General features: G+C 43.5%; 1 protein-coding gene across 2 annotated transcripts; it reads right to left on the reverse strand.

Moving 5' to 3' along the window:
- Nucleotides 1–71: 71 nt before the first annotated feature.
- On the reverse strand, nt 72–23648 carry LOC121541909 (choline transporter-like protein 1). 2 transcript variants are annotated; one of them, XM_041851298.2, is made up of 16 exons: nt 23543–23648; nt 21777–21866; nt 20839–20981; nt 13328–13464; nt 12181–12274; nt 11780–11949; nt 10919–11008; nt 10571–10746; nt 9970–10156; nt 9374–9542; nt 8940–9096; nt 8022–8105; nt 7756–7893; nt 7083–7319; nt 4054–4155; nt 72–2770 (listed from the first exon to the last, which is right to left on the reverse strand). In XM_041851298.2, the coding sequence occupies exons 1-16, from the start codon at nt 23546–23548 to the stop codon at nt 2747–2749; spliced, it is 2004 nt and encodes a 667-aa protein (XP_041707232.1). In that variant the 5' UTR covers nt 23549–23648; the 3' UTR covers nt 72–2746. The 2 variants fall into 2 exon arrangements, with proteins under 2 accessions (XP_041707232.1, XP_041707229.1); XM_041851295.2 differs by lacking the exon at nt 23543–23648 and adding an exon at nt 22583–22933.
- Nucleotides 23649–24234: the final 586 nt, after the last annotated feature.

A 24234-nucleotide genomic window follows, 5' to 3' on the forward strand; every position in this document is an offset into this window, starting at 1 on the left:
CACGAGCCGTTCTCCCCAATTAAGGTGCCACCAACATCCTGTGATGTACAGTACAACTACGACAGTCAATGACAAGTTTACTTTTTCCAATTTATTACCTTAAAAAAACGAATATACATAAATACATAAAAATCAAACAAAAAAACAAAACATTGCCCAATGTTAAACAACCTTACTGCAGAGAAATGTAACACCAGACAATTAAACTGATGTTGCCTATTCATAACAGTATCTCCCATTCCTGTGTGACAAGAATAGACGCGCAGTTTGTTTCTAGGAACGAAGAGAGGTCGACTAACATCTCGAAAAACAGTGGCTTTGTTGCTGAGTAAAGCTATTGTTCTATCAGTTAAGTCAGTATTAAGTCACGTGGATCTAATGCCGTAATAGTCACACCCTACAAAGATGGCTCGCCCTAAAATGGAGCGAGGAAAAACCCCAGACGGAAAACATGCAAGTCGTCTATGGTCCACCGTTTTGAGTATAATACTGGCTTTTACAATACTGGCTCTTCCTTCTAAGTAGTAGGGCTTTCTGTCCGCGCTAATAGAAGCTGACAAAGCAGGCCTTGCGTCTCAGCTAGTCGCAGAGCAGCTTGCTTTACAGGCGTGTAAAGAAAAAGAAACCAGAACTGAAAAGCCAGTTAGCACAACACGGTCTCTGTTGTTGTGTCTGATTTTCCCGTTGTGTGCGTCGACTGGTAGTTTGGCAAACAGAACGGCGTGGGTTAAATGTAGTCAGACAAGGCTGAGAGAAACAGTCCCTCGGTCATAGTCTTGGTCTTCTATGATGGACACATACCCATGAATGACATGTCGTTTTCAGAGAAATGCAGTTATCAGTAGTCTGACCTGTGGATTCCTTGATTGCACTAGGCATATTTTTGGGCAGGTTCTCTCACTTGGGGAAAGGACCATCCTCTGAAACATTTAAGAAACATCTCTACATTGTATCGACTGACAGAGCTAAAGTCATTTTCAACTATAAATATTTTACAGATATCTTAAATTGATCAGTGTTTAAATGAATACCATCTTAGTGCAATTCTTAACATGCTTTACGCAATAGGGTTCTGTGGCAACGTTAATTCGGCTTGACTTTTTTTCAACATACATGCTCTTAATATTTCATAGGTACATCATAGTGTACGGTCTAGTAGTGTATTCCCGGAGAAAAGCGCACCAACACTCTTGTTTTCCTGTTTTGAAACATTAACGATGTTATTGTGAAGGATGGCTGGTGCTTGTCATTCTCTCACACGAGAAGCTGAACATGAACGTTATGTGAACAGTCACAGCCATCTCTCCCTTCAACAACATTGAACATATCCACCAGGATCACTTCACAATATCAGGATACTATTTAGTCTTATCAACACATTATTCAACTCTGCATAAAACGTGCAATTCATACAATTCTGAAAGCCTTCAAAAGATAGCATTTTCTGACTTAGAAGATTGATAAAAGCAAATTCAAAAAGGGGGGGCGGCAAAGTTGTTCTTCAGTCTCTCCAATGGATTCAGTACTCTTGGTATCAAATACACATATCTACTGCAAAAAGAAGAGGGGACTTAAGGCTTACAGCACTTCTACCCCCCAATTACAAACTGGGGAGTCCCGTCACTAACTAATAAGATTGGGGGCACATCCTATGGAACCAGTTAAGGCAAAGTGCGAGTGTGTCCCCCTCCACTCCCCCTCCACATCAGAGAGATGATAGCGCTATGCCAGGAACTTGTCTTGAAAAGCTGTAGTGCAAGTAAAAAAAATTAAAATAATGTAGCGGTAAATACTAATGGTGTTGCATTATTGCTTGAGGGCTGCAAAGTCATCACTTCCTACTGAGACTTCAGTGGAAGAGGACTCGTTACACTGCACCTCTGATTAGGTCAAAGGTCCATTGTCCATCAATCCCAATAATGACTGACTGGTTTGATAAATGAACCAAGTGAATCAAACTAGGGGACAATTGGTTGAGTAAGAAAAGCAACAGACTTTGCAGCCCTCTGGATAGTTCTCACTGTAAATGTCATGCCCAGTTCACAATGAACCCTTAGTCCCTACCCCTAAACTTCTCATGGTCCCTTGTAGATCTAAGTGTCTAGGTGTAGGGGGGATAGACTTCCAGTCGGCAGTAACTTTGTCTCTGCGTCCCTCCAAACCATGGGAACTACAAGTTGTCTTCCTCCTGCTGTAATACCCACAGCTGTATGACTCTGTTTCTGCACATCCCAAAAATCACGCTGCAAAAACAGATCCCCTACACTCTGGTAAAAATACATCTCCTTTCAAAACAAAAGTACGCTCTTCCATGATGCAGATTGAATTTAAATGCAAACGTGAGTCTAACGTACTTAAGTTTCAGTGGTTGATTAAAAACACATCTAAGTGCTATATCATTGCATGACAAATAAGTATCTCGCTGATCGAGAAGTCCAACCAAAAGGCAAACTTGTTATGCAAAACGTTGACAACCCAAAGTGATTGAATACATTTTAGTACTGTGTTCGACTAGATGGCAATTCTTTTTTTAGTCTTATAAAAAAGGACATCACTACGAAAAATGCATCAGCCTTTTAAAATATGCAGCGCTTCAATATAAAGTGCTTCATTATTGTTATTTTTTTTACAGTTTCTTATTAAAATATTGTATTCCCTGGAGTGAAACCATAGTAAACATGTTACACATTGGTAAAAATAAACATTCTGGAATGTCTTTTAAAAAAGTCCCATTAGGTGATTTTGGTCAAGCTGAACTTGTTCCTGGAGCCTGGAAAGCAAAGTTATTCAAGTCTTATTACTCCATTCACAGTATCACATGCAGTCATTAAAAAAGTATTTGGATGGTAAAAGAATGAATGGGTGAAAAAAGGGTTAGATACATTTCCAAGCTGTTATGATTTAAAAAAAAAAAAAAAGGACAAGAAAAGGTTACGGAAAATAAAATGGAAGCCATGCAGTGGAGTGGTGATGTTAGGATCCATCTTGTGACCTGAAGGCTGCACATTCAGAGGAGGACTGAGGGATACGCCTGTATCCTTGGACCAAAGCTGACTTGCTGCTGTTATCAACACTGATTGTGCATTATGACAAATACACATAGCTTATTATTTTAAACTATTGGGGGAGATACTACCTCCTCTATAACTACCAAATTACAAGAATAACTTTACCCATAATGCTCTCAGAGTATCTAGGAGATAAGAAAAGGCCAAATCTACAAGTAAAACAGAAGTGCATAGTTGCCAACTTTAGTAGCTCCTAACAGCGCTTTAAATAATTCCAGCAGTACATGGAAATCCAGCAGCACGGTACAATAGACTGGCAAAAATAGTCCTATATCCACCTCCACATTGGTCCCTTTTAGCATTGCATCATCAGTCTGGAATTGTTGTTGCTCACTGCTGTTTACTTTGGGGGGGATGGACTGTTTATTTTGTACCGTTCCTTTGTGTTCACCCCCCCCATCTTTCTAAGCTGACAGATGATTGTCTGCGCTACCAGACATGCCCCTCTACCAAAAAGCACCATGGTGATAAGGCAAAAAAAACTCAACCCAATTACATTTCAGGTTAAAGATGGCCAGGAGATGACAGGCGAGCAAAAAACCCAGTAAAAAAAAGTGGGATGGAATAGTTTGCAAAAATAGTTATTAGAGATGTGGGTGAGCAAGATGCCGTAGTGGTGTGTTAGTTAGTTAGTTAGCATGCGTTAGCTAGCATGCGAAGCCGACGGTTTAGAAGGCGTCTGTGGCTTTGGTTGTGGCTGAGGCACGACGACGGGGGAGGGTTTCTGGAGCAGCGTGGCGAAGAGGAAGAATGTGGAGGTGGGCAGGTAGACGCAGAAGAAGAGGACCACGTCCTCTGTCAAGCAGAGGATCAAGGAGACCATGGTACTCTGCTCCCCCAGGGCCCAGTCCACCAGCACCCCTGCCAGGAGGTAGTACACGTGGAACTCCTGCAGCTCCTCCCACTCTCCCCCGCCTCTGTCCAAGCCCCAGCCCACCTCCTCAGTGTCTCCGCCCCCGTCGCTGCCCCCTCCACTGTCACTCACCATGGGCTTCATCTCCGCCCCCTCCACCAACACCGCCTCCGTGGGGCGGCTCCGCCCTCGCTCCACCACCCGCTCCAGCTTCCTGCTGTTTTCCACAAACTCCTGCAGGGAGAGATGGAAAGCAGTGTCATACCATGTGCTGAAACGCACCAGTGTTGGTTAATATTACGCTTAATATTCCATGTGAATGGTCTTGTGTGGCTCATTTGCTAGAGCATGGCGCTTGCAACTCCAGGTTTGTGGAGGGACCAGTACGAGAAAAAAAATATGAAAATGAAATGAAAAAATTTGAATGCATTTCCTTCGTTATTAAATCACAGAATCATTAGCTTTAGTGTCCCAAAACAAAAACCTAGACTGAACAAAAATAAATGCATGATAATTACACAGGTGCACCTTGTGCTGGGGACAATAAAAGGGCACTCTAAAATGTGCAGCTTTGTCACACAACACAATGCCACAGATGTCTCAAGTTGAGGGAGCGTGCAATTGGCATGCTGACTGCAGGAATGTCCACCAGAGCGTTTGCCTGAATTTTAAAGGACTGGCCTCACAACCGCAGACCACATGTAACCTCGCCAGCCCAGGACCTCCACATCCGACTTCTTCACCTGTGGGATGGTCTGAGACCAGCCACCCGGACAGCTGATGAAACTGTGGGTTTGCACAACCAAAGAATTTCTGCACAAACTGCCAGGAACCGTCTCAGGGAAGCTCATCTGTGTACTCGTCGTCTTCACCAGGGTCTTGACCTGACTGCAGTTCCGTGTCGTAACCAACTTCAGTGGGCAAATGCTCACCTTCAATGGCCACTAGCACGCTGGAGAAGTGTGCTCTTCGCAGTTGAATCCCGGTTTCAACTGTACCAGGCGGTGGGGTTATGGTATGGGCAGGCATAAGCTACGGACAACACACAATTGCATTTTATCGATGGCAATTTAAATGCACAGAGATACCGTAACGAGATCCTGAGGCCCATTGTCTTGCCATTCATCCGCCGCCATCACCTCATGTTTCACCATGATAATGCACGGCCCCATGTCGCAAGGATCTGTACACAATTCCTGGAAGCTGAAAATGTCCCAGTTCATCCATGGCTTACATACTCACCAGACATGTCACCTATTGAGCATGTTTGGGATGCTCTGGATCGACATATACAATAGCGTGTTCCAGTTCCCGCCAATATACAGCAACTTCGCACAGCCATTGAAGAGCAGTGGGACAACATTTCACAGGCCACAATCAACAGCCTGATCAACTCTATGCGAAGGAGATGTGTCGCGCTGCATGAGGCAAATGGTGGTCACACCAGATACTGACTGCTTTTCTGATCCATGCCCCTACTTTTGTGACCAACAGATGCATATCTGTATTCCCAGTCATGTGAAATCTATAGATTAAGGCCAATTTCATTTATTTCAATTGACTGGATTTCCTTATATGAACTGTAACTCGGTAAAATGTTAGAAATTGTTGCGTTTTATATTTTTAGTTCAGTGTATATTGCTAATTGCTGTATTACTACTGAGTGCCATTATTGGAAAAAGTTGCATGTTGTAGTTCATAATCCTAAACCTAACTGGGCTATCATACTAAACCAAACGGGGATATTTTTAGGGCCCATTTAGTCACACTACCTGTCAAACAAATTAATTAATATTATGCAGCTACTGGAGTTGCTAACAAATAATTTTCCATTTCCCTTCAGCTTCTACGTTTTTAAACATCCATCCAGAGAACATCTCCAGAGGGAACGTACCATTCAAGAAGGCCCCCTTCTGAATTCACCTACTACCTCCCATTAAGGATGCTCAAGGTTTTGTGCTATATGAAACAAGCTACTTTGCATATTTTGGGAGCTTTCTTCCCCTGATTATGTCTGACAAGTGCGCCGACAGCTCTCCCAACAGAAAAGCATAAAGTTACAGGAGAAAATAATTTAAATGCCATGTTTTGAATATTTGTTCATCCCTGGATGATTGAGTTGTAGGATAAATGGAACATCCAAAAGGTGCATGTAGCAAAAGGGAAGATGCAGAGATAAGAAACAATTATGAAGTCTAATTGTGTTCTCAATGAACAGGACTCAAAAATAATGCCATTTTTGAATAGATATTCTATATTACATGTACTTTACGCCTACCTACATGTGCAAATATACTGAACAAAAATATAAATGCAACAATTTCAACGATTTTACTGAGTTATAGTTCATATAAGGAAATCAGTCAATTGAAATCAATTCATTAGGTCCTAATCTATGGATTTTACATGACTGGGCAGGGGCGCAGCCATGGGTGGGCCTGGGAGGGCATAGGCCCACCCACTGTGGAGCCAGTCCCAGCCAATCAGAATGAGTTTTTCCCCACAAAAGGGCTTTATTACAGACATAAATACTCCTCAGTTTCATCAGCTGTCCGGGTGGCTGGTCTCAGATGATCCCGCAGGTGAAGAAGCCGGATGTGGAGGTCCTGGGCTGGTGTGGTTACACGTGGTCTGCAGTTGGGAGGCCGGTTGGACGTACTGCCAAATTCTCTAAAACGACGTTGGATGCAGCTTATGGTAGAGAAATTAACATTCAATTCTCTGACAGCTCTGGTGAACATTCCTACAGTCAGCATGCCAATTGCACACTCCCTCAAAACTTGAGACATCTGTGCCATTGTGTTGTGTGACAGAACTGCACACTTTAGAGTGGCCTTATTGTCCCCAGCACAAGGTGCACCTGTGTAATGATCATGCTGTTTAATCAGCTTCATGAAATGCCACACCTGTCAGGTGGATGGATTATCTTGGCAAAGGAGAAATGCTCACTAACAGGGATGTAAACAAATTTGTGCACAACATTTGAGAGAAATACGTTTTTTGTGCTTATGGAAAATGTCTGGGATCTTTTTATTTCAGCTCATGAAACATGGGACCAACATTTTACATGTTGCGTTTATATTTTTGTTTAGTATAGATAAACAGTTTACTTCCCATTCCAACAAAATCCCACCAGTATACCATATCTTCACGTAGATTACCATCAGGGCTTTGTCCATGTAGAACTCTCTGCCCGGTGTACCGTCATTATATTTGGTGTCGATGGCGAAGCAGAGGAAGAGCACGTCCACCACGATCTCAAAGATGGACAGGAAGCAGTGGGCCACCAGGAAGGCAAAGAGGCAGACGATGATGAGAGGGAGGACCCACTCTGCGTAGTCCCGCTGGTAGTTCAGCAGCAGTACGCCGGCGAACGCTGTTGACGTCACGATCAGGATCTGACCATGCACACACATTTAAAACACATATGCACGTTAAAAAAAAAAAAAGTCAAAATTTTAATTGAGTAGTCCACGCCACAGGAGGTTGGTGGCACCTTAATTGGGGAGGACGGGCTCGTGGTAATGGCTGGAACGGAATTAGTGGAATGGTATCAAATACATCAAAACACATGGTTTCCAGGTGTTTGATGCCATTCCATTTACTCTGTTCTGGCCATTATTATGAGCCGTTCTCCACTCAGCAGCCTCCTGTGAGTCCACGCAATCAGGCCCACACTCAAGGTAATGGCTGCCCTTAACCACAGATGTAGGAACAGATTACCCTACCCCCATCCTAACCTTAATCATCAAGGGGTTGAAAAGTAGATCTGATCCTGTAACAGTGAATAGGGACTACTCTGAAGACCTCAAGTATCCCAGCAGCCCCCCTCACCTTGCCCAGGAAGAGGACAAAGTCTCCCACGGCATTGATGGCGGCCACCCTCAGAGCGTTCTCCACCAGAATCACAAAGGCGTCGCGCGCCGATGTACAGAAACTGGTGCTGTTGATGGCTGTCGCCGTGTACGCATTCTAACGACAGAGAGGAGAGACTGTAGTCACTAAACCAGACCAGCAGGATGCGAACCAACTTACACCTCTTATCTATCCTTTATTTATATAAAAAAAGATCAAATTAGAGGGAAGGAAAGCACTCCTACCTGATTCAAATAGTTGAGGCACTTCTCCAAACACCACAGGCAGCAGATACAGGTCTTCAACATGCAGCGAGCACATGCATTTTCCTGTGTGAGAGAGATGGGGAAAGGTATCTGAGATGCACTACTTTTCAAAAATAGATACAATAGTTTTCAAAGCTGTTCCCCGCAGAGCTCCAGAACTTAGTGTTCTCACATCTCCATGCTAAACCAAAAGATAGTGGAAACGGAATGCAGCAGGCACAGTCAGATTGCTGTAGGCCTACCCAACTTTATGGAACAGTTCAGAGTATTAGTCAGGTGAAGTTACCTCCCCTCTCAGAACTCTGGAGAGCTAATGCTAATTTATCCCTTCAATTCATTATGCTGTAAGGTCCATAGATCATGTCAAGCAGCAACACTTGGGACGTGACAACAAACAGTAGGTTAAGGACAACAGACACTAGCTCACATTACCCACCAAGGAGAATAAAGAAAAATACCTGTAAAAACAAATAACATGATAATACTATAGAAACATGGTTTACCAGATGTGTTTATCCAAAATGAGTTAGTTAAAATAGTCATTATATATGTCCCATTTATTAACCAAACCTACACCCCTAATGTTACCAGCACTGTGCCAAACCCAAACAGCCATCTGAACCTAAAACCAAAATAAATCCTCTCTTCTCTAAACTGTCCTAAACAGAGCAACAGAAGATAGCAGGTGTCAAAAAAAGTCATTATAGCCGATGTCATGTCACAACAACTGTCATGTTGACATTGACAGCAATTTAGATCTACTGGTGACAAGCCAACAAGCTAGCCTTGATTAGCTTGTACAGCACATCACTGTATGTAACATGCAGTATTTTATTATTCTCCATACAATGAATGTCAGCGATAGAGAGAGAAGAGTTAGTAAACAGTGTGCTTTACCTTGCCCTTGAGCTGGTTGTGGACGTACATGAGCATTAAGCGTGGGATCTTGACCAGGGTGATAATGAAGGAGCCCTTGGCCACTGTGCCCAGGTGGTACCTCATCAGCCTCAGCACTGACGACAGGATGGGCGTCACTGGCAGCCTGGTCTTGTCCCTGAGACAGAGGAAAGGAAAAGGATAGAGGGAAAGAGAATGGGAGTAAAATAAATGAAGAGAGAGAAGTTTAAATTGATATTCTTGTTCTCCTCTCTGTAATTCCTATAACTCTGTGAGAACAGATTACCCATAAATACCTAGATTTTCTTTTTAGCAAAACATTTGTGACAGACAATAAAATCTAATGTTATTACTAAGCATGATTATAGCCGATATCCTATAAAATAAACATTTGTATATAAACAAATCATGAAAACGTAATTTCAGAGTCAGACCTTGTGTAGTAGTACGTGACCACGGCCCCAGCGACAGTCATCTGCTGGCAGGCCAGGATGAACTCACTGATCCAGATGAGGCCCACAGTGTGGTACCACATCATGTACTGCAGAGGCCCAGTCAGCCGAAACTCTGTCAGACCTGTCTCCTCGTTCTGGACCGGGTTCCCTGAGGGGGACATCTCAGACTCAGTCTAGTGGTCGGGACTAGTTTGGACAAGTTCCTGAATAAGGCCAATACAGTAAACTGAACTAAACCATCCTAGTGCAGTGTCCTGTTGTGTTGGAATTCATCACTTATCATTTGTAAAGATGCTTTCCCACTCTCATGTTTTCATTCCCTTTCTCTCTCATATTTTCCCCTCCCTCCACCCCACTTTCACTTCCAGCACCAGGCCCCAGTACATCCAGAAGAGGAGAACCATTGCCCCTCTCCACCCTCCCTCCCTCCCTCCCTCCCTCCCTCTCTACCTCTCTACCTCTCTACCCCTCTCCCTCCTCCATCACCCTCCCTCTCTACCCCTCTCCCTCCTCCACCCTCCCTCTCTACCTACCCCTCTCCACCCTCCACCCTCCCTCCCCTCTCCCTCCCTCACCGGTGGTCCCGAGGAAGAGCAGCACCAGGCCCCAGTACATCCAGAAGAGGAGCAGGGCCAGGAAGGTGCAGAAGGGCTGCAGGGTGAGCAGCGGGAGGTGGATGAACACCTTGCCGGCCACGTGGAACAGGGCGATGGTCAGCGCCACACGCTTCCTCATGAACAGCATCAGCAGGAAAAGGATCACCTGAGGGGGGGAGCGAGGAAGAGACAAAGGAAGAGAGAGAAGGGAAAATCACACAAAGAGAGAGAAAGGTATAGGAGGAGAGGGATGTAAATGAGTGGAGAAGAGAACAACAGGTCAAGAGAAGGTGGAAGAGACATAGGAAGACAAAACAGACAGGAAGAAAAGGGGTAAGAGAGAATGAGAGAAGGATGAAACAAATGGAAGATGGCCAAGAGGAGAGAGAGAGCGAGAGGAAGGTTAAAGAGTCAGAGAGGAGGAGGGGGTAAAAAAGTAGAGAGGTGTCAGGAGTTTGAGATTTCAAAGCAGCACCAGGCATTCAATCTGAAATGTCACACACACCCCACCCAAAATCTACAAGGCTTGGTTGCCCACAGTGTCCCTTTCATCACAAACACAAACACTAACTGTACTCACTGTGAATACTGTGGCAGCGATTGCATACACCAGAAGCGCCTGGCCATTGTCCCTGGTCATCTCTGCTTCCTCCTTAGCATCTTTAGTCTCTGTAGTCTCTGCAGTCTCTTTAGATAAGGTCTCGTTGGCAGTTAACCGGTAGTCTATGTACAGCCACCACAGAATGCTTGTGCCCGCTACAGAAAAACAGACACTTTTTATGATAGATTGAACACCTGCACACTGATAAATGCAAAGAGGACTGTCCCAAAAATGATCATAGAATGAATGTTAAGTGCAAAACTATGTCATTGTTTCATGGTTTTCAGTTGTTATTTTGACTGATCAGGAGACAGGAAGTGAGCTCACACAGGGAGCCCAGGACCACCATGGCAGTGAGGATCCAGACCAGCACAGCAGAGATGTAGCGGATGATCACCATCAGGATCATGGAGAGCACTGTACAACACAGGCACAACAGACCTTTAAAACACAGATCTAGGATCAGCTAACCCTGCCCTCGGTCTCAACCCCAACCTCAACCATTTGGAATCAAAAATCAAAACTGACCATCAGGAGAGCCAGTTCCCCAAGTGAAGATCGAGGGTCAGCTAACCATATTCAAAGCCTTTCCTGCCCCACTTCGACACAGCAGAACTTTGTCTTACCCTAACCCACATGTACTCTGAGCATTAACTCCCAAATGTACAAGTTCATGGCTCCCATGTCATGCCCTTTACCTGCCAGCTTCCATCCTCTCATTCCAAAGAGGGCAGTTTCAGGGGGGACTCAAAGATGTGATGACTTTGCTGTATTTTCACCCAGCACTGTGTTTCTCCACCATTGACATTTCTCCTACAGTAACTGCCTGTGTACTGACACGTCATACTGATATGGAGAAATCAGCAGAATGCACTAAAGCAGGACAGGTGTTCCATATGCAGGCCTATTCTTTACTGGCTCACATTAGGGAAGGCTCAGAGACTAGTGGGCCCCAGAAATACAATGAAGACCAATCCCTCCCACTGGGTTTAGAGACTAAGGCCCTGTCCAGAAACAACCCTTAGCCCCTTCCCCTGGCTCTTCATGTAGATCTGAAACAATTGGATAGGCATGGTAGTAGTTCCACCTTGTTCCCCAATGGGTGGAGATTTTGCCATATTGCTTATATCTATCCAGCATCCCCCTGAGATACTGCTGATAACAAACGCATGCTGATGAGGTCATCACCTAGTGCCAGCAGGCAGAGGCCCACGATGATCTCCTTGCTGGCCATCACGCCGCCGATCAGCCTGTGCAGCACACTGTTGTCGCTCACAAATGTCACCACCGCCTCAGCAAACTTGGCATAGCAGGAGATGTCCACCGGCGTGCAGCGGTTGAACACCGGGAGAGATTTGCTGTGGGATGGAGCGAAGTAGAGGTCAAAAGTCAGGCGTCACGACCTGGGAGGTTCTCTAAAACATGACCTGTTTGAATACTTAAAATGTATGTATCCCCACCCCTTACTTGAGGTAATATCTAATCTATATGACTGGTTAAGTGAAAGTCCTTTTATGGTTCTGAATGAAAAGAGGAAAATAAGCAATCCTAGCCTATTGAAATGCAGCCCTAATGTTAGGCCTATTTACCTTGGGGGAACTGGAAGTTTGGGACATTTGTCGAACCTCTCTGGAAGGCCGGGATATTTGTGACCGGCTAGTTCGTATGAACACAGCTCCGAACCTGAGTGACAGACAGACAAAGAATTTGAACACAGGAAAGTGGAACCATACACACCCAGGAACATAAGGACAATTGATTTAAAATTCAGTCTCCCCAGAAGTAATCAGTTATAGCTCAATATGCTGTCTAAACCAACATATGCTGATCCATATTTCATCATTTTCACTTCATGTAACTAATAACGTTACACAATCTTGTTCTTAACTGTGCTACGCTCACTGCCCCGGGAATTCAGAATCAGTCAGTCGAATCAGAACACAAGACCACTGGAGACGGCAAAGTTACATAATCCCAGCCCAGTCTATCATGGGGCATACATGGACTGTGTGTGATACAATAAGTATATACAGTACTGTTAGTAGACACGCAAACCTGGCTGAAGGACGGGCTAGTGTGGCACAAACAGTACCCATACAGCAAGGGGTGGCATTGGCCTTAAATGGGGCCTTTGTTCATCTAGTTCGCTCTCCACTTGTGCCAAGGTGCCTGCTGTGCCAGAGAGTGTGTGTGTGTGTGTGTGTGTTGAATGAAAAGACAGTATTAAGGGAAGATGGCACGCGGGGTCACGGACATGTCAGTGTTTATAGAAAGTGTTTGTCGTTCCAAAGGATGGCAGTGATTCACTGTCAATGACGTGATGGATGGCAGCTGTAACGATGACCTAGTAGCCTTCTGTTGATGGGGGAAGAGAAACACCTGCTCCTCATAACACTCTTTTCTAACGGGATGATCTTTAGATGATTTTTATGCCTTCTCATCTAAAGATTTGTGGTGATTCATTTTTCTCTCCATGGATATGATGTGAGATTGTGATGAATAAAATGCAAGAGCTTCCTTTCAAAACAATTCATGACATGACCACTATCGACAAGCAGATTTTCAAATCAATAACTTGCATGTGCTGGGTCCACAGCATTATCAGTAGAGTTACTGAGAGGAATAGAGAATCAGTCAATGATTCAATATGCTGTCAGTGTTATGCTTTTGTGTGCTTTGATGGTAGAAAAGCTTATAGCTGACAGTGTCCACTGTTTCACTAGGGGCCCTACTCACCATTGTGCATGGCGAACCTCTTGAGGTCCTGGTACGTCTTCAGCTCTTCATCAGGACACAGGGACACACACAGGGCCATGGACTTGATCTTCCTCTGCACTATGTCAATGTTGCATGGGTCCAGGAAGAACACATACCTGCAGACAAATCAGACGACAAAATATCTGTTCATCTGTTCTTTATCAACACAAAAAACACCTACATAAGGAATGGGTAACAAGGAATGTGAGAATTTCAGCAATTTGATTATCAGTTCTTTATCAATAAAATCTGTTTCCCATCACCAATATGAGGAATGTGTCACGAGAAAGATGTGAAAATGTGGGCGTGGGAACATGTGATACTGAGAGAGGAAAACAAAGTAACAAAATGACCGGAAAAATCCAGAAGCCTACACCTCCCCTCAATGTCCTGTTCATTTTGGGGACAAAGCGAACACACTGCCTCAACAATACCTTATTCACTGAGATATGATAGAATGCCGCGAGATAGAGAGCCTTTGGCTGCTGCTACTGCTGCTGCTGCTGGAACTGGTCCATGGGACTTGGCAGTGGAACGGAGAGTGAAAGGAACAAGGACATTTTAATAAGAGAATCCTTCACTGTGGTCCATCTGCCTGGTGCTTTTATACACTAGGGGGTGGGCACCTTGCCCACACACACGCACTCACAGGAGGGTCGTTCCATGTCATTTCAGCAAGCTATGACACCCACCATCTCAGATTGTTCTGAACTCGTTTCTGTAGTTAGAAACAGATCAGATTAGCATTCCTGCAACATTATTTTGTTGAAATATAAATTTGACCTCAGAGAAATTGATTGCACCCAAATTGGACATTTTTTAATTTATAGGATTCATAGAATATTCAATAAATATAGTACCTAACATCCGATTTGGACCAAATGTTTTTTTTTAACAATGAGTAAGACATGAGGAATCCAAAGAAATTGTCAAAAGCCACCCACGGACCCCCCACGCCAATCCAACCCCAACAACCAGTATACGTCTCAGTTCTCTATGTCTGACAACACAGGAGGTTGGTGCCACCTTAATTGGGGAGGACAGGCACATAGTAATGGCTGGAATGGAATACATGGAACAGTATCAGTCTCAAACACATGGTTTCCATGTGGTTGACACCATTCCATTTACTCCGTTCCAGCCATTATTATGAGCCGTCCTCCCCTCAGCAGCTTCCTGTGTCTGACAAGTAGTATGGAGCTGCAGCTCGGAGTATTGTTTCTTCATCCTATATAATGTATTCTCAGTGAATTTGGTGATGGTTTTTTTCTCCTGTTCAGATATATTAGTCACTGAAGTTGTTCGTTTTATATCCCATCCGACATCCTGATGGTGCCGTTCCTGCTATTAGGTGGACAAAGTTTGAAGTATCCCCCACCTCTAAATGTTAAAGGGATAGTTCACCCTATTTACAAAATTACATATTGGTTTCCTTACCCTTTAAGCAGTCTATGGACAATGTTTGACTTTTCTGGTGATTTATAAGCTGGCACAGTGGTTTGCACTGCACACATGCTTGTTGAAAGGAAGATAGATATGACAATCAAGTCACATTGGATTTATCAGACTAGTCGAGGGCAGTTTGACTTTCTCTAAAGTCAGTTCTTCCTAACAGCTGAGGTTAGGATCGGACTTGGATAAACTGATCCTGGATCAACCAGCTGCCATGGCCAGAACAATACGCCTACAGCGCTGTACTGTTTACATTTGGCCCCTGCCTTGTGAATGAGGAGCTACTTAACTGTATTAGCTAAATAAACCCTGACCAGCTATCCCTTAAGCTCTGACTTTGTTGTCACTGATTGCATTATGTGACACCAGCCTATACCTCACAAAGGTAGGTCACTTAAAAGGTTGCTGAGGGCAGGACTGAATAAAGCATTGAACATAACCTCGACTTGGCCTACAATGCTAGACTTAAATTAACCACCCCAGCAATGCTAGACTTTTTTGCCCACAGAATGCAAAAAAATAGGCACTTTCGGACAAACAATGTCTGCGTACCAGCAAGAAAGATCACATCTGTTATTGTTATTGCCGTGTTCAAAACAACTGGGAAATCTCCGACGTCCGACTTCAGTGCGTTCAAGACAACTCAGAAAGAAACAAGCTCCGACAGGGAAAAATCCAACTCGGAATTCCAAGTCAGAAACTGGAATCTTTCTAGAGCTCTGACTTTCCGACCTGAAGATCACGGACGTCATGATTTGTCTTGAAAGCACCATAAGTCTAATGACATGAAGAGAAGATATACCAAGAGAGAGATGAAGGACGTGAGGAGGAGAATCAGAGAGAGACACACACAGAGACAGAGAGACAGGGACAGAGAGAGAGAGAGAGAATTGACAGCTGTGTAGTCCTTTATTGAATCCCGTGACAGCTGCCTTCTCAGTTGAGTTCAGCATCAGGTGGTTGCGTTCGCAACGAGGCCTGTCAGTCAAACGTCACACCCTCTCTACCAAACTCTCTTCTACACACTCACACACTGCCGCTGGGGCCTGCATTAATCCAGTGATCTCGGTCTACAGTGTCTGTCTGTGTCTGTGTGTGTGTGTAATATATATACACACACATATACAGTTGAAGTCGGAAGTTTACATACACCTTAGCCAAATACATTTAAACTCAGTTTTTCACAATTCCTGACATTTAATCCTAGTAAAGATTCCCTGTCTTAGGTCAGTTAGGATCACCACTTTATTTTAAGAATGTGAAATGTTAGAATAATAGTAGAGAGAATGATTTATTTCAGCTTTTATTTCTTTCATCACATTCCCAGTGGGTCAGAAGTTTACATACACTCAATTAGTATTTGGTAGCATTGCCTTTAAATTGTTTAACTTGGGTCAAATGTTTCGGGTAGCCTTCCACAAGCTTCCCACAATAAGTTGGGTGAATTTTGGCCCATTCCTCCTGACAGAGCTGGTGTAACTGAGTCAGGTTTGTAGGCCTCCTTGCTCGCACACACTTTTTCAGTTCTGCCCACAAATGTTCTATAGGATTGAGGTCAGGGCTTTGCGATGGCCACTCCAATACCTTGACTTTGTTGTCCTTAAGCCATTTTGGAAGTATGCTTGGGGTCATTGTCCATTTGGAAGACCCATTTGCGACCAAGCTTTAACTTCCTAACTGATGTCTGGAGATGTTGCTTCAATATTTCCACATAATTTGCCTTCCTCATGATGCCATCTATTTTGTGAAGTGCACCAGTCCCTCCTGCAGCAAAGCACCCCCACAGCATGATGCTGCCACCCCCGTGCTTCACGGTTGGGATGGTGTTCTTCGGCTTGCAAGCCACCCCCCAATGGTCATTATGGCCAAACAGTTATATTTTTGTTTAATCAGACCAGAGGACATTTCTTCAAAAAGTATGATCTTTGTCCCCATGTGCAGTTGCAAACCATAATCTGTATTTTTTATGCCGGTTTTGGAGCAGTGGCTTCTTCCTTGCTGAGCAGCCTTTCAGGTTATTTCGATATAGGACTCATTTTACTGTGGATATAGATACTTTGGTACCTGTTTCCTCCAGCATCTTCACAAGGTCCTTTGCTGTTGTTCTGGGATTGATTTGCACTTTTCGCACCAAAGTACGTTCATCTCTAAGAGACAGAACGCGTCTCCTTCCTGAGCGGTATGACGGCTGCGTGGTCCCATGGTGTTTATACTTGCGTACTATTGTTTGTTCAGATGAACATGGTACCTTCAGGCGTTTGGAAATTGCTCACAAGGATGAACCAGACTTGTGGAGGTCTACAATTATTTCTTTTGATTTTCCCATGATGTCAAGCAAAGAGGCACTGAGTTTGAAGGTAGGCCTTGAAATACATCCAAAGGTACACCTCCAATCGACTCAAATGATGTAAATTAGCCTATCAGAAGCTTCTAAAGCCATGACATCATTTTCTCGAATATTCCAAGCTGTTTAAAGGCACAGTCAACTTAGTGTATGTAAACTTCTGACCCACTGGAATTGTGATACAGTGAATTATAAGTGAAATAATCTGTCTGTAAACAATTGTTGGAAAAATTACTTGTGTCATGCAATAAGTAGATGTCCTAACTGACTTGCCAAAACTATCATTTGTTAACAAGAAATTTGTGGAGTGGTTGAAAAATTAGTTTTAAATCACTCCAACCTAAGTGTATGTAAACTTCCGACTTCAACTGTATACAGCGGGGAGAACAAGTGTTTGATACACTGCTGATTTTGCAGGTTTTCCTACTTACAAAGCATCCAGAAAATCACATTGTATGATTTTTAAGTAATTAATTTGCATTTTATTGCATGACATAAGTATTTGATACATCAGAAAAGCAGAACTTAATATTTGGTACAGAAACCTTTGTTTGCAATTACAGAGATCATACATTTCCTGTAGGTCTTGACCAGGTTTGCACACACTGCAGCAGGGATTTTGGCCCACTCCTCCATACAGACCTTCTCCAGATCCTTCAGGTTTCGGGGCTGTCGCTGGGCAATACGGACTGTGTGTTTTGGGTCGTTGTCATGCTGGAAGACCTAGTCACGACCCATCTTCAATGCTCTTACTGAGGGAAGGAGGTTGGTGGCCAAGATCTCACGATACATGGCCCCATCCATCCTCCCCTCAATACGGTGCAGTCGTCCTGTCCCCTTTGCAGAAAAGCATCCCCAAAAAATGATGTTTCCACCTCCATGCTTCACGGTTGGGATGGTGTTCTTGGGGTTGTACTCATCCTTCTTCCTCCAAACACGGCGAGCGGAGTTTAGACCAAAAAGCTCTATTTTTGTCTCATCAGACCACATTACCTTCTCCCATTCCTCCTCTGGATCATCCAGATGGTCATTGGCAAACTTCAGACGGACCTAGACATGCGCTGGCTTGAGCAGGGGGACCTTGCGTGCGCTGCAGGATTTTAATCCATGACGGCATAGTGTGTTACTAATGGTTTTCTTTGAGACTGTGGTCCCAGCTCTCTTCAGGTAATTGACCAGGTCCTGCCGTGTAGTTCTGGGCTGAGGTGAGATCTTGCATGGAGCCCCAGACCGAGGGTGATTGACCGTCATCTTGAACTTCTTCCATTTTCTAATAATTGCGCCAACAGTTGTTGCCTTCTCACCAAGCTGCTTGCCTATTGTCCTGTAGCCCATCCCAGCCTTGTGCAGGTCTACAATTTTATCCCTGATGTCCTTACACAGCTCTCTGGTCTTGGCCATTGTGGAGAGGTTGGAGTCTGTTTGATTGAGTGTGTGGACAGGTGTCTTTTATACAGGTAACGAGTTCAAACAGGTGCAGTTAATACATGTAATGAGTGGAGAACAGGAGGGCTTCTTAAAGAAAAACTAACAGGTCTGTGAGAGACGGAATTCTTACTGGTTGGTAGGTGATCAAATATTTATGTCATGCAATAAAATGCAAATTAATTACTTAAAAATCATACAATGTGATTTTCTGGATTTTTGTTTTAGATTCAGTCTCTCACAGTTGAAGTGTACCTATGATAAAAATAACAGACCTCTACATGCTTTGTAAGTAGGAAAACCTGCAAAATCGGCAGTGTATCAAATACTTGTTCTCCCCACTGTATGTATGTATGTATGTATGTATGTATGTATGTATGTATGTATGTGTGTGTATGTATGTATGTATGTATGTGTGTGTGTGTGTCAGTCACATCAATAGGTCAGTCCTGAGAGAGGCCGTCAGGGTGCTTTAATGAAGCATATAATTGCTAGCTAATGTGATGATTATGGACTGGGGGAAGCTAACCAGTGAGCCTGAAAAGGTTCTCAAGGGCAGAAGCCATTGAATTTCACAATAGTTCTGTCGACAAAACCTCCATCTATACATCTGCATGTGCCTGTCAATATACATACACACCTTTGACACCAATGTCAGACTATTACCCAGGATTAGAGGGTTGGGGATTATTTCAGACTGGGCATGCTAGTCACTGTGGGATCAATCAACACAATAGCCATGTACAACCAAGGGTCCAATATCCCTATAGCTATTAATTTAAAATAGCCTTGCCCGCAGGCATGTTTTTACACAACTCTACCACAAGCATCAACAGCACACTATGAGTGAAATCAGCTTACTCATTGTTGGTACAACTCTCCACTCTAAAATGGGACTGAAGACACCATTCAGGAGACAAATTAAATGGGTAGGTGTTATGCTCATCACAGCCAGTTTGTGGTTGTTCAAAGGAAGAGTGAGACTGAGAGACAAGGCAGTGTCTGCACTCTGCACCACCCAACAGAGACAAGGCAGTGTCTGCACTCTGCACCACCCAACAGACTGAGAGACAAGGCAGTGTCTGCACTCTGCACCACCCAACAGAGACAAGGCAGTGTCTGCACTCTGCACCACCCAACAGACTGAGAGACAAGGCAGTGTCTGCACTCTGCACCACCCAACAGACTGAGAGACAAGGCAGTGTCTGCACTCTGCACCACCCAACAGTGCAGAAACAAAGCAGTAAACAATGATGTATGGAAAGAAAGAGAAGGAGAGAGAGAGAAACCTACAGATAGAAATAGAAAGACAGAGAAAATGAGCGAGCGCACGCACGCATGAGAGGGAGAGAGAGCAAGAGCGAGAGAGAAAGAGAGAAATACAAAAAGAGAGACAGAGAAAGAAACTGCCAGCCAGTGACATCTGAGTTTTCACAACTATTTGAGTGACAGGGTCCTCCTGATGTGAGCCAGCACCCTCTCAAGAAACGTCTTCCTGCGCGCACTTACTGACATAGTCACTGACTAATACCAAGCCACTTTCTCTCTCCACATGATGATTAGCTATATCTTATGTCTGTAAACACTGGCAGCAGCGCAATGCATACCATCTATACACACATTAACACAACGGATGAATTCTATGTTCAATAGGAAGGAACTAGCGTCATTATTTCATTATGTTTTTTTGTTTCATCAGTAGTCTGTCCAAACGGTAAGAGGAAAACATCAAGCAGAGTGAAATCAAACCCATTCATATTTCTTCACTGACACTCCGGCAAAACCTAAATAAATGAATTACCCTGTGCTGATGACCCAAAGGTCTGTACCACAGGAGGTTGTCTAATTCGTAATTATACGGTACCACAAGCCAATCATTAAGCACACAGTCAATCCAAAGAGGGGAAAGTAATCAGCATGCGATGCAAATGAAGTGGGCTGAAATACCGGTGTTCCCAGAGGGTGGTGCGTGCAGTAAGTACAGTTGACCGTGACAGAACGTCCTACTCATAAGGCCTCTGCATATTTATTCAAGGTTTTATTTATGCCAGTTTCCCATAGGCCACAGTTAAAATGACTGCAATTTGACATTTCTATTGAACCAATGAGCAACAGGGCAAACCTATTTCTTAATATTTCTCAATAATGGGCTAATTCGCCCTAACATTTGTGTTTGTAAACAGAGGGGTGGGTTTTGGCAAATGTCACTGCCACTTTAAGATAGAAGAGTGTGAAGTGGGTGAGAGTGAAAGATGGGCGAGAGACTCACTTTTTGTCCGTCTGATCCAGTCCACTCAGCCTGACCCCTTCGATCTGCTCATTGCGCTGGCCGCAGGTGTTCCCGTAGCTGTCATATCCAAAGACCAGGCGGCCTGCGCCCCCAGTGGCGATGGTAAACCCACAGATACTCCCCTGAGAGAAGCATTAGCAAGCATTAGCATCCAATGCTACAAATACAATACGTGCATGTGTGACAGTGGGGTATGGACTTGTATCAATATATTGTTGACAGGTATAAAATGCAATGTACCAACCTGACTCTCTAACTGCGAAGCTTATAGATAGTTTAATGACCAGTGGTTTTTAAGTATTCAGATTAAAATCACAGAAATTGAATAGTACTTAATTTGTCCATCTGTTACAGCAACTATTCTTATTCTCTCACACACATACTCTTTGGGAAGAGCACAGGATCAGCTGCCGTGCAATGGTGCCAGTGTCCATGGAGCTGGCTAGGGTTTAAGTGCCTTGCTCAATGGTCAAAAGTAGGAAGTGGTACCTGGGATCTGAAACCAGTAGCCATCTACTAATTCTAGTTGCTGGTTCGATTCCCACTTTTTCATCGCCTGGTCTGAGAGTTGATCATCTATTCCGATCGGTTTGTTTGTTTCATACATTTTAGCCACAATGTCAACCATTCTCAAAAGTCTGAGCACACTTCAAGTTCAAACTTCAGGAGGTGTTGTTAATTGTCTGCATGCTTGGAGATAATTGGCTGAGCAAAGGTGGTGTGGTAACCTGACACAGTTTCCACTAGCCAGGCAATCAATCACCTGGGCATTTAAAGAGTGTGTCATATGACAAGTTGAACGACTTTCATTGAGGGGAGCCTTGTATTTAGTCTCCAAATGTGGTTTAACCTATATATTTATGGTATTACATTGTTCTTCGTTTTCAATTGTAAAATGAATAGGCATATATACTTACCATTCCAACACAGAATACAGTAAATAAAAGGAACCACGGCAAATCCGTGCAACTTCGATCCTCCAAGGGTTTCCATTCTCTCTTTGTCCTCTGGAAAACAAAATATCAACACATAGGCTGTGCCACATTAGCAAATAGGCTACAGTCTATATGAGTCTTTGTCAATTCAAAGGTGACACTGTAAGCTACACATGTTATTTCACACAAAAAATGTCCATCAATGACACGCGCCCTCTCTAGTAGTCACCGTGAATGTAATTAGGCCAAATTTTGACTGCCTTTGCCCAACGCAATTTTACTGACATTGCATTTTCGTAGATAGAGGCTATTTGTGGCCGACTGTAGTGTAACAGACTTTGCGTTGAAAACAATCACATTTAACGATATTCGACTATCCTTCATTGCCAAGGCGCCGTTCAATAGCGTAAAATCTCGCACGTTGCGTGAGGTGAGGTTTGTTTACTAAACTAACCGTGCTCACGAGCTATTTATGGTATACAAAGCTGCTTTCAAGTGGTAGCCTATGCAAAATGTCGGTGGTAATGAACTAGAAAACGATTAAACCATTATTGTCGCAAGTTATATAGCTCGATATTTCCTCCTCGGCTTCAATAATAATAGGATTACACTAGTCTTCCCCGATGAACATAGCCCAGGCTTTTTATCTAATCTGACTACGGTGGTGAGAATTGTCATTGGATGACAGCGGTCGCAACAATATAGTAGTGCAATCGTCGTTCCATGCATGATGTTCAAGGTGCAATTAAACGAATGCAACATAGGGATGGAGGAAACCGTTAGCTTACCTCTGTGCTATCGCAGCATCCCATTGCAGTCAAGGGTTAGATTTGAGAATAGCTAAACGCTACAGCACAAGAAGAACAAAAAACCCAAACTTGCTGGGAGTTCCCGGTATTATGTTTACCCTGCATGAATTGCAAAACACCGACTTGAACGATTTGTAGATTAGAAAGGCGACACAACTGGTATATTCCATCAAAAATGCATACTAATATCTATCTCCTTCCTCCAGGTATAAGGGATTAATACTTTAGGATTTATCGCACACTTCCTGGTGGATTGTGCTGGTGCAGCCGGAAAAGGAACGTAGCATCCATTCATGAGACTGCGCATTTGGTAACCGACTATAACCGGAGGATGGCGGGACGTTGGCGGCGCGCGCGACTTCTAAAAGCACTGCTTTATCAGTGTATCCTAATGTCCATTTACTCAAACCACACAATATGGCGCACTCGTCCATAATAGACTATAAGACATTATTAAAACTGGAGGTGTTGTGGGCCGAAGAAGACATAGCCCTAATGCACATGCTTCAATTTAAAATTGTATAGGCCAACTAAGGGGGCATGTTATGTTCCAATTAATTTGTATTGTCAGCGCTCACAATTATCAAATTAAAATTAACATAATGGGGTGACCATTTCCGTTCATGTAATTCCAAAGTGGCTGCACTGAACAATAAATTAGTAGCCTACACATGAGTCAATGTTCATCACAGAGGTTAATGCAATTTTTATCAGCCAATAGATGATGCTATATAGCCTAGGCTACTTGATCAATATTCTAGCAATTACCTATAATTTATTTGTTTTTGAATGATGGATTTTGTTCGTAAACCCATAATCGTATTCAAATGTATACTGTATGATAATATATTAATAACATACACCATTTTTAATCTGAAAACAAAAACAAAAAAACAATTTTTCCCAATCCGAAAATATATATATTAACGCTTTCCTCACTCTCATACGGTATCCAGGATTTATTTGCACGCTGTAGTCTGTCTCCAAATAAGGGTTGTCCACTTTTTTCCTGGGCCTCCCTTGCTGGGAACCGCTTGTCGAACTTCTCTGTTCCATCTTCTTGGCTGTGTGGGGCACAGCACTGGCAGGGAGATGCCAATCTGAAGGCAAAAATAGGGGCCTTTGTTGCATTGTTTTCTGTTGTACCAGGGAGAGAGTGCGCTGTGTGTGTGTTTGTGCGCGTGAATGTGCGCGCACGTGTGTGATGTTTTTATTTGTACGGCTGTAATGAGTTAGTGTGCATTATCAACCTGTGGCACCACTTTTTCAAATGTAGTGATTGGTGAGATACGGTATGTGTGACCAAAGTTCTAAATTAGTCGTTTGTTTTTCTTGTCCTTTTCGATTATCCTTCCTTGTTTTTACCATCAACTGTAGGGCTACAATGTAGACAAAACATTTATAAACAAATTAATTGTTCTCTGTATTTGTGTTGATGTAATTGTATATACCGATATTTACATAATTATAATGGATTAATGGGCAACATTTGATGAGATCATTCCGTAGGTGATTTCTCTTTGTACAGTACAAATGTCTTGCCATTTTGGTGTAAGCCACTAGAGGGCAGTCACACCTTGTGTAAAACAAGTTGGAGGAGTCGGCAGTAAGTGGACCCAACAGCAAAAAAT

This window comes from Coregonus clupeaformis, chromosome 3 (assembly GCF_020615455.1).
Source record: "Coregonus clupeaformis isolate EN_2021a chromosome 3, ASM2061545v1, whole genome shotgun sequence".
Taxonomy (NCBI): Eukaryota; Metazoa; Chordata; class Actinopteri; order Salmoniformes; family Salmonidae; genus Coregonus; species Coregonus clupeaformis.

What these genes read in the sequence shown, in the direction of transcription:
- LOC121541909 (XM_041851295.2), bottom strand. Translation starts at nt 22,606, where the DNA reads ATGGGATGCTGCGATAGCACAGAG. An exon ending in GGTGGTCCTGGGCTCCCTGT is followed by an intron (nt 10,747 to 10,918) that starts GTGAGCTCACTT and finishes GTTTTTCTGTAG; the next exon opens with CGGGCACAAGCATTCTGTGG. An exon ending in ACAACCAGCTCAAGGGCAAG is followed by an intron (nt 8,106 to 8,939) that starts GTAAAGCACACT and finishes TCTCTCACACAG; the next exon opens with GAAAATGCATGTGCTCGCTG.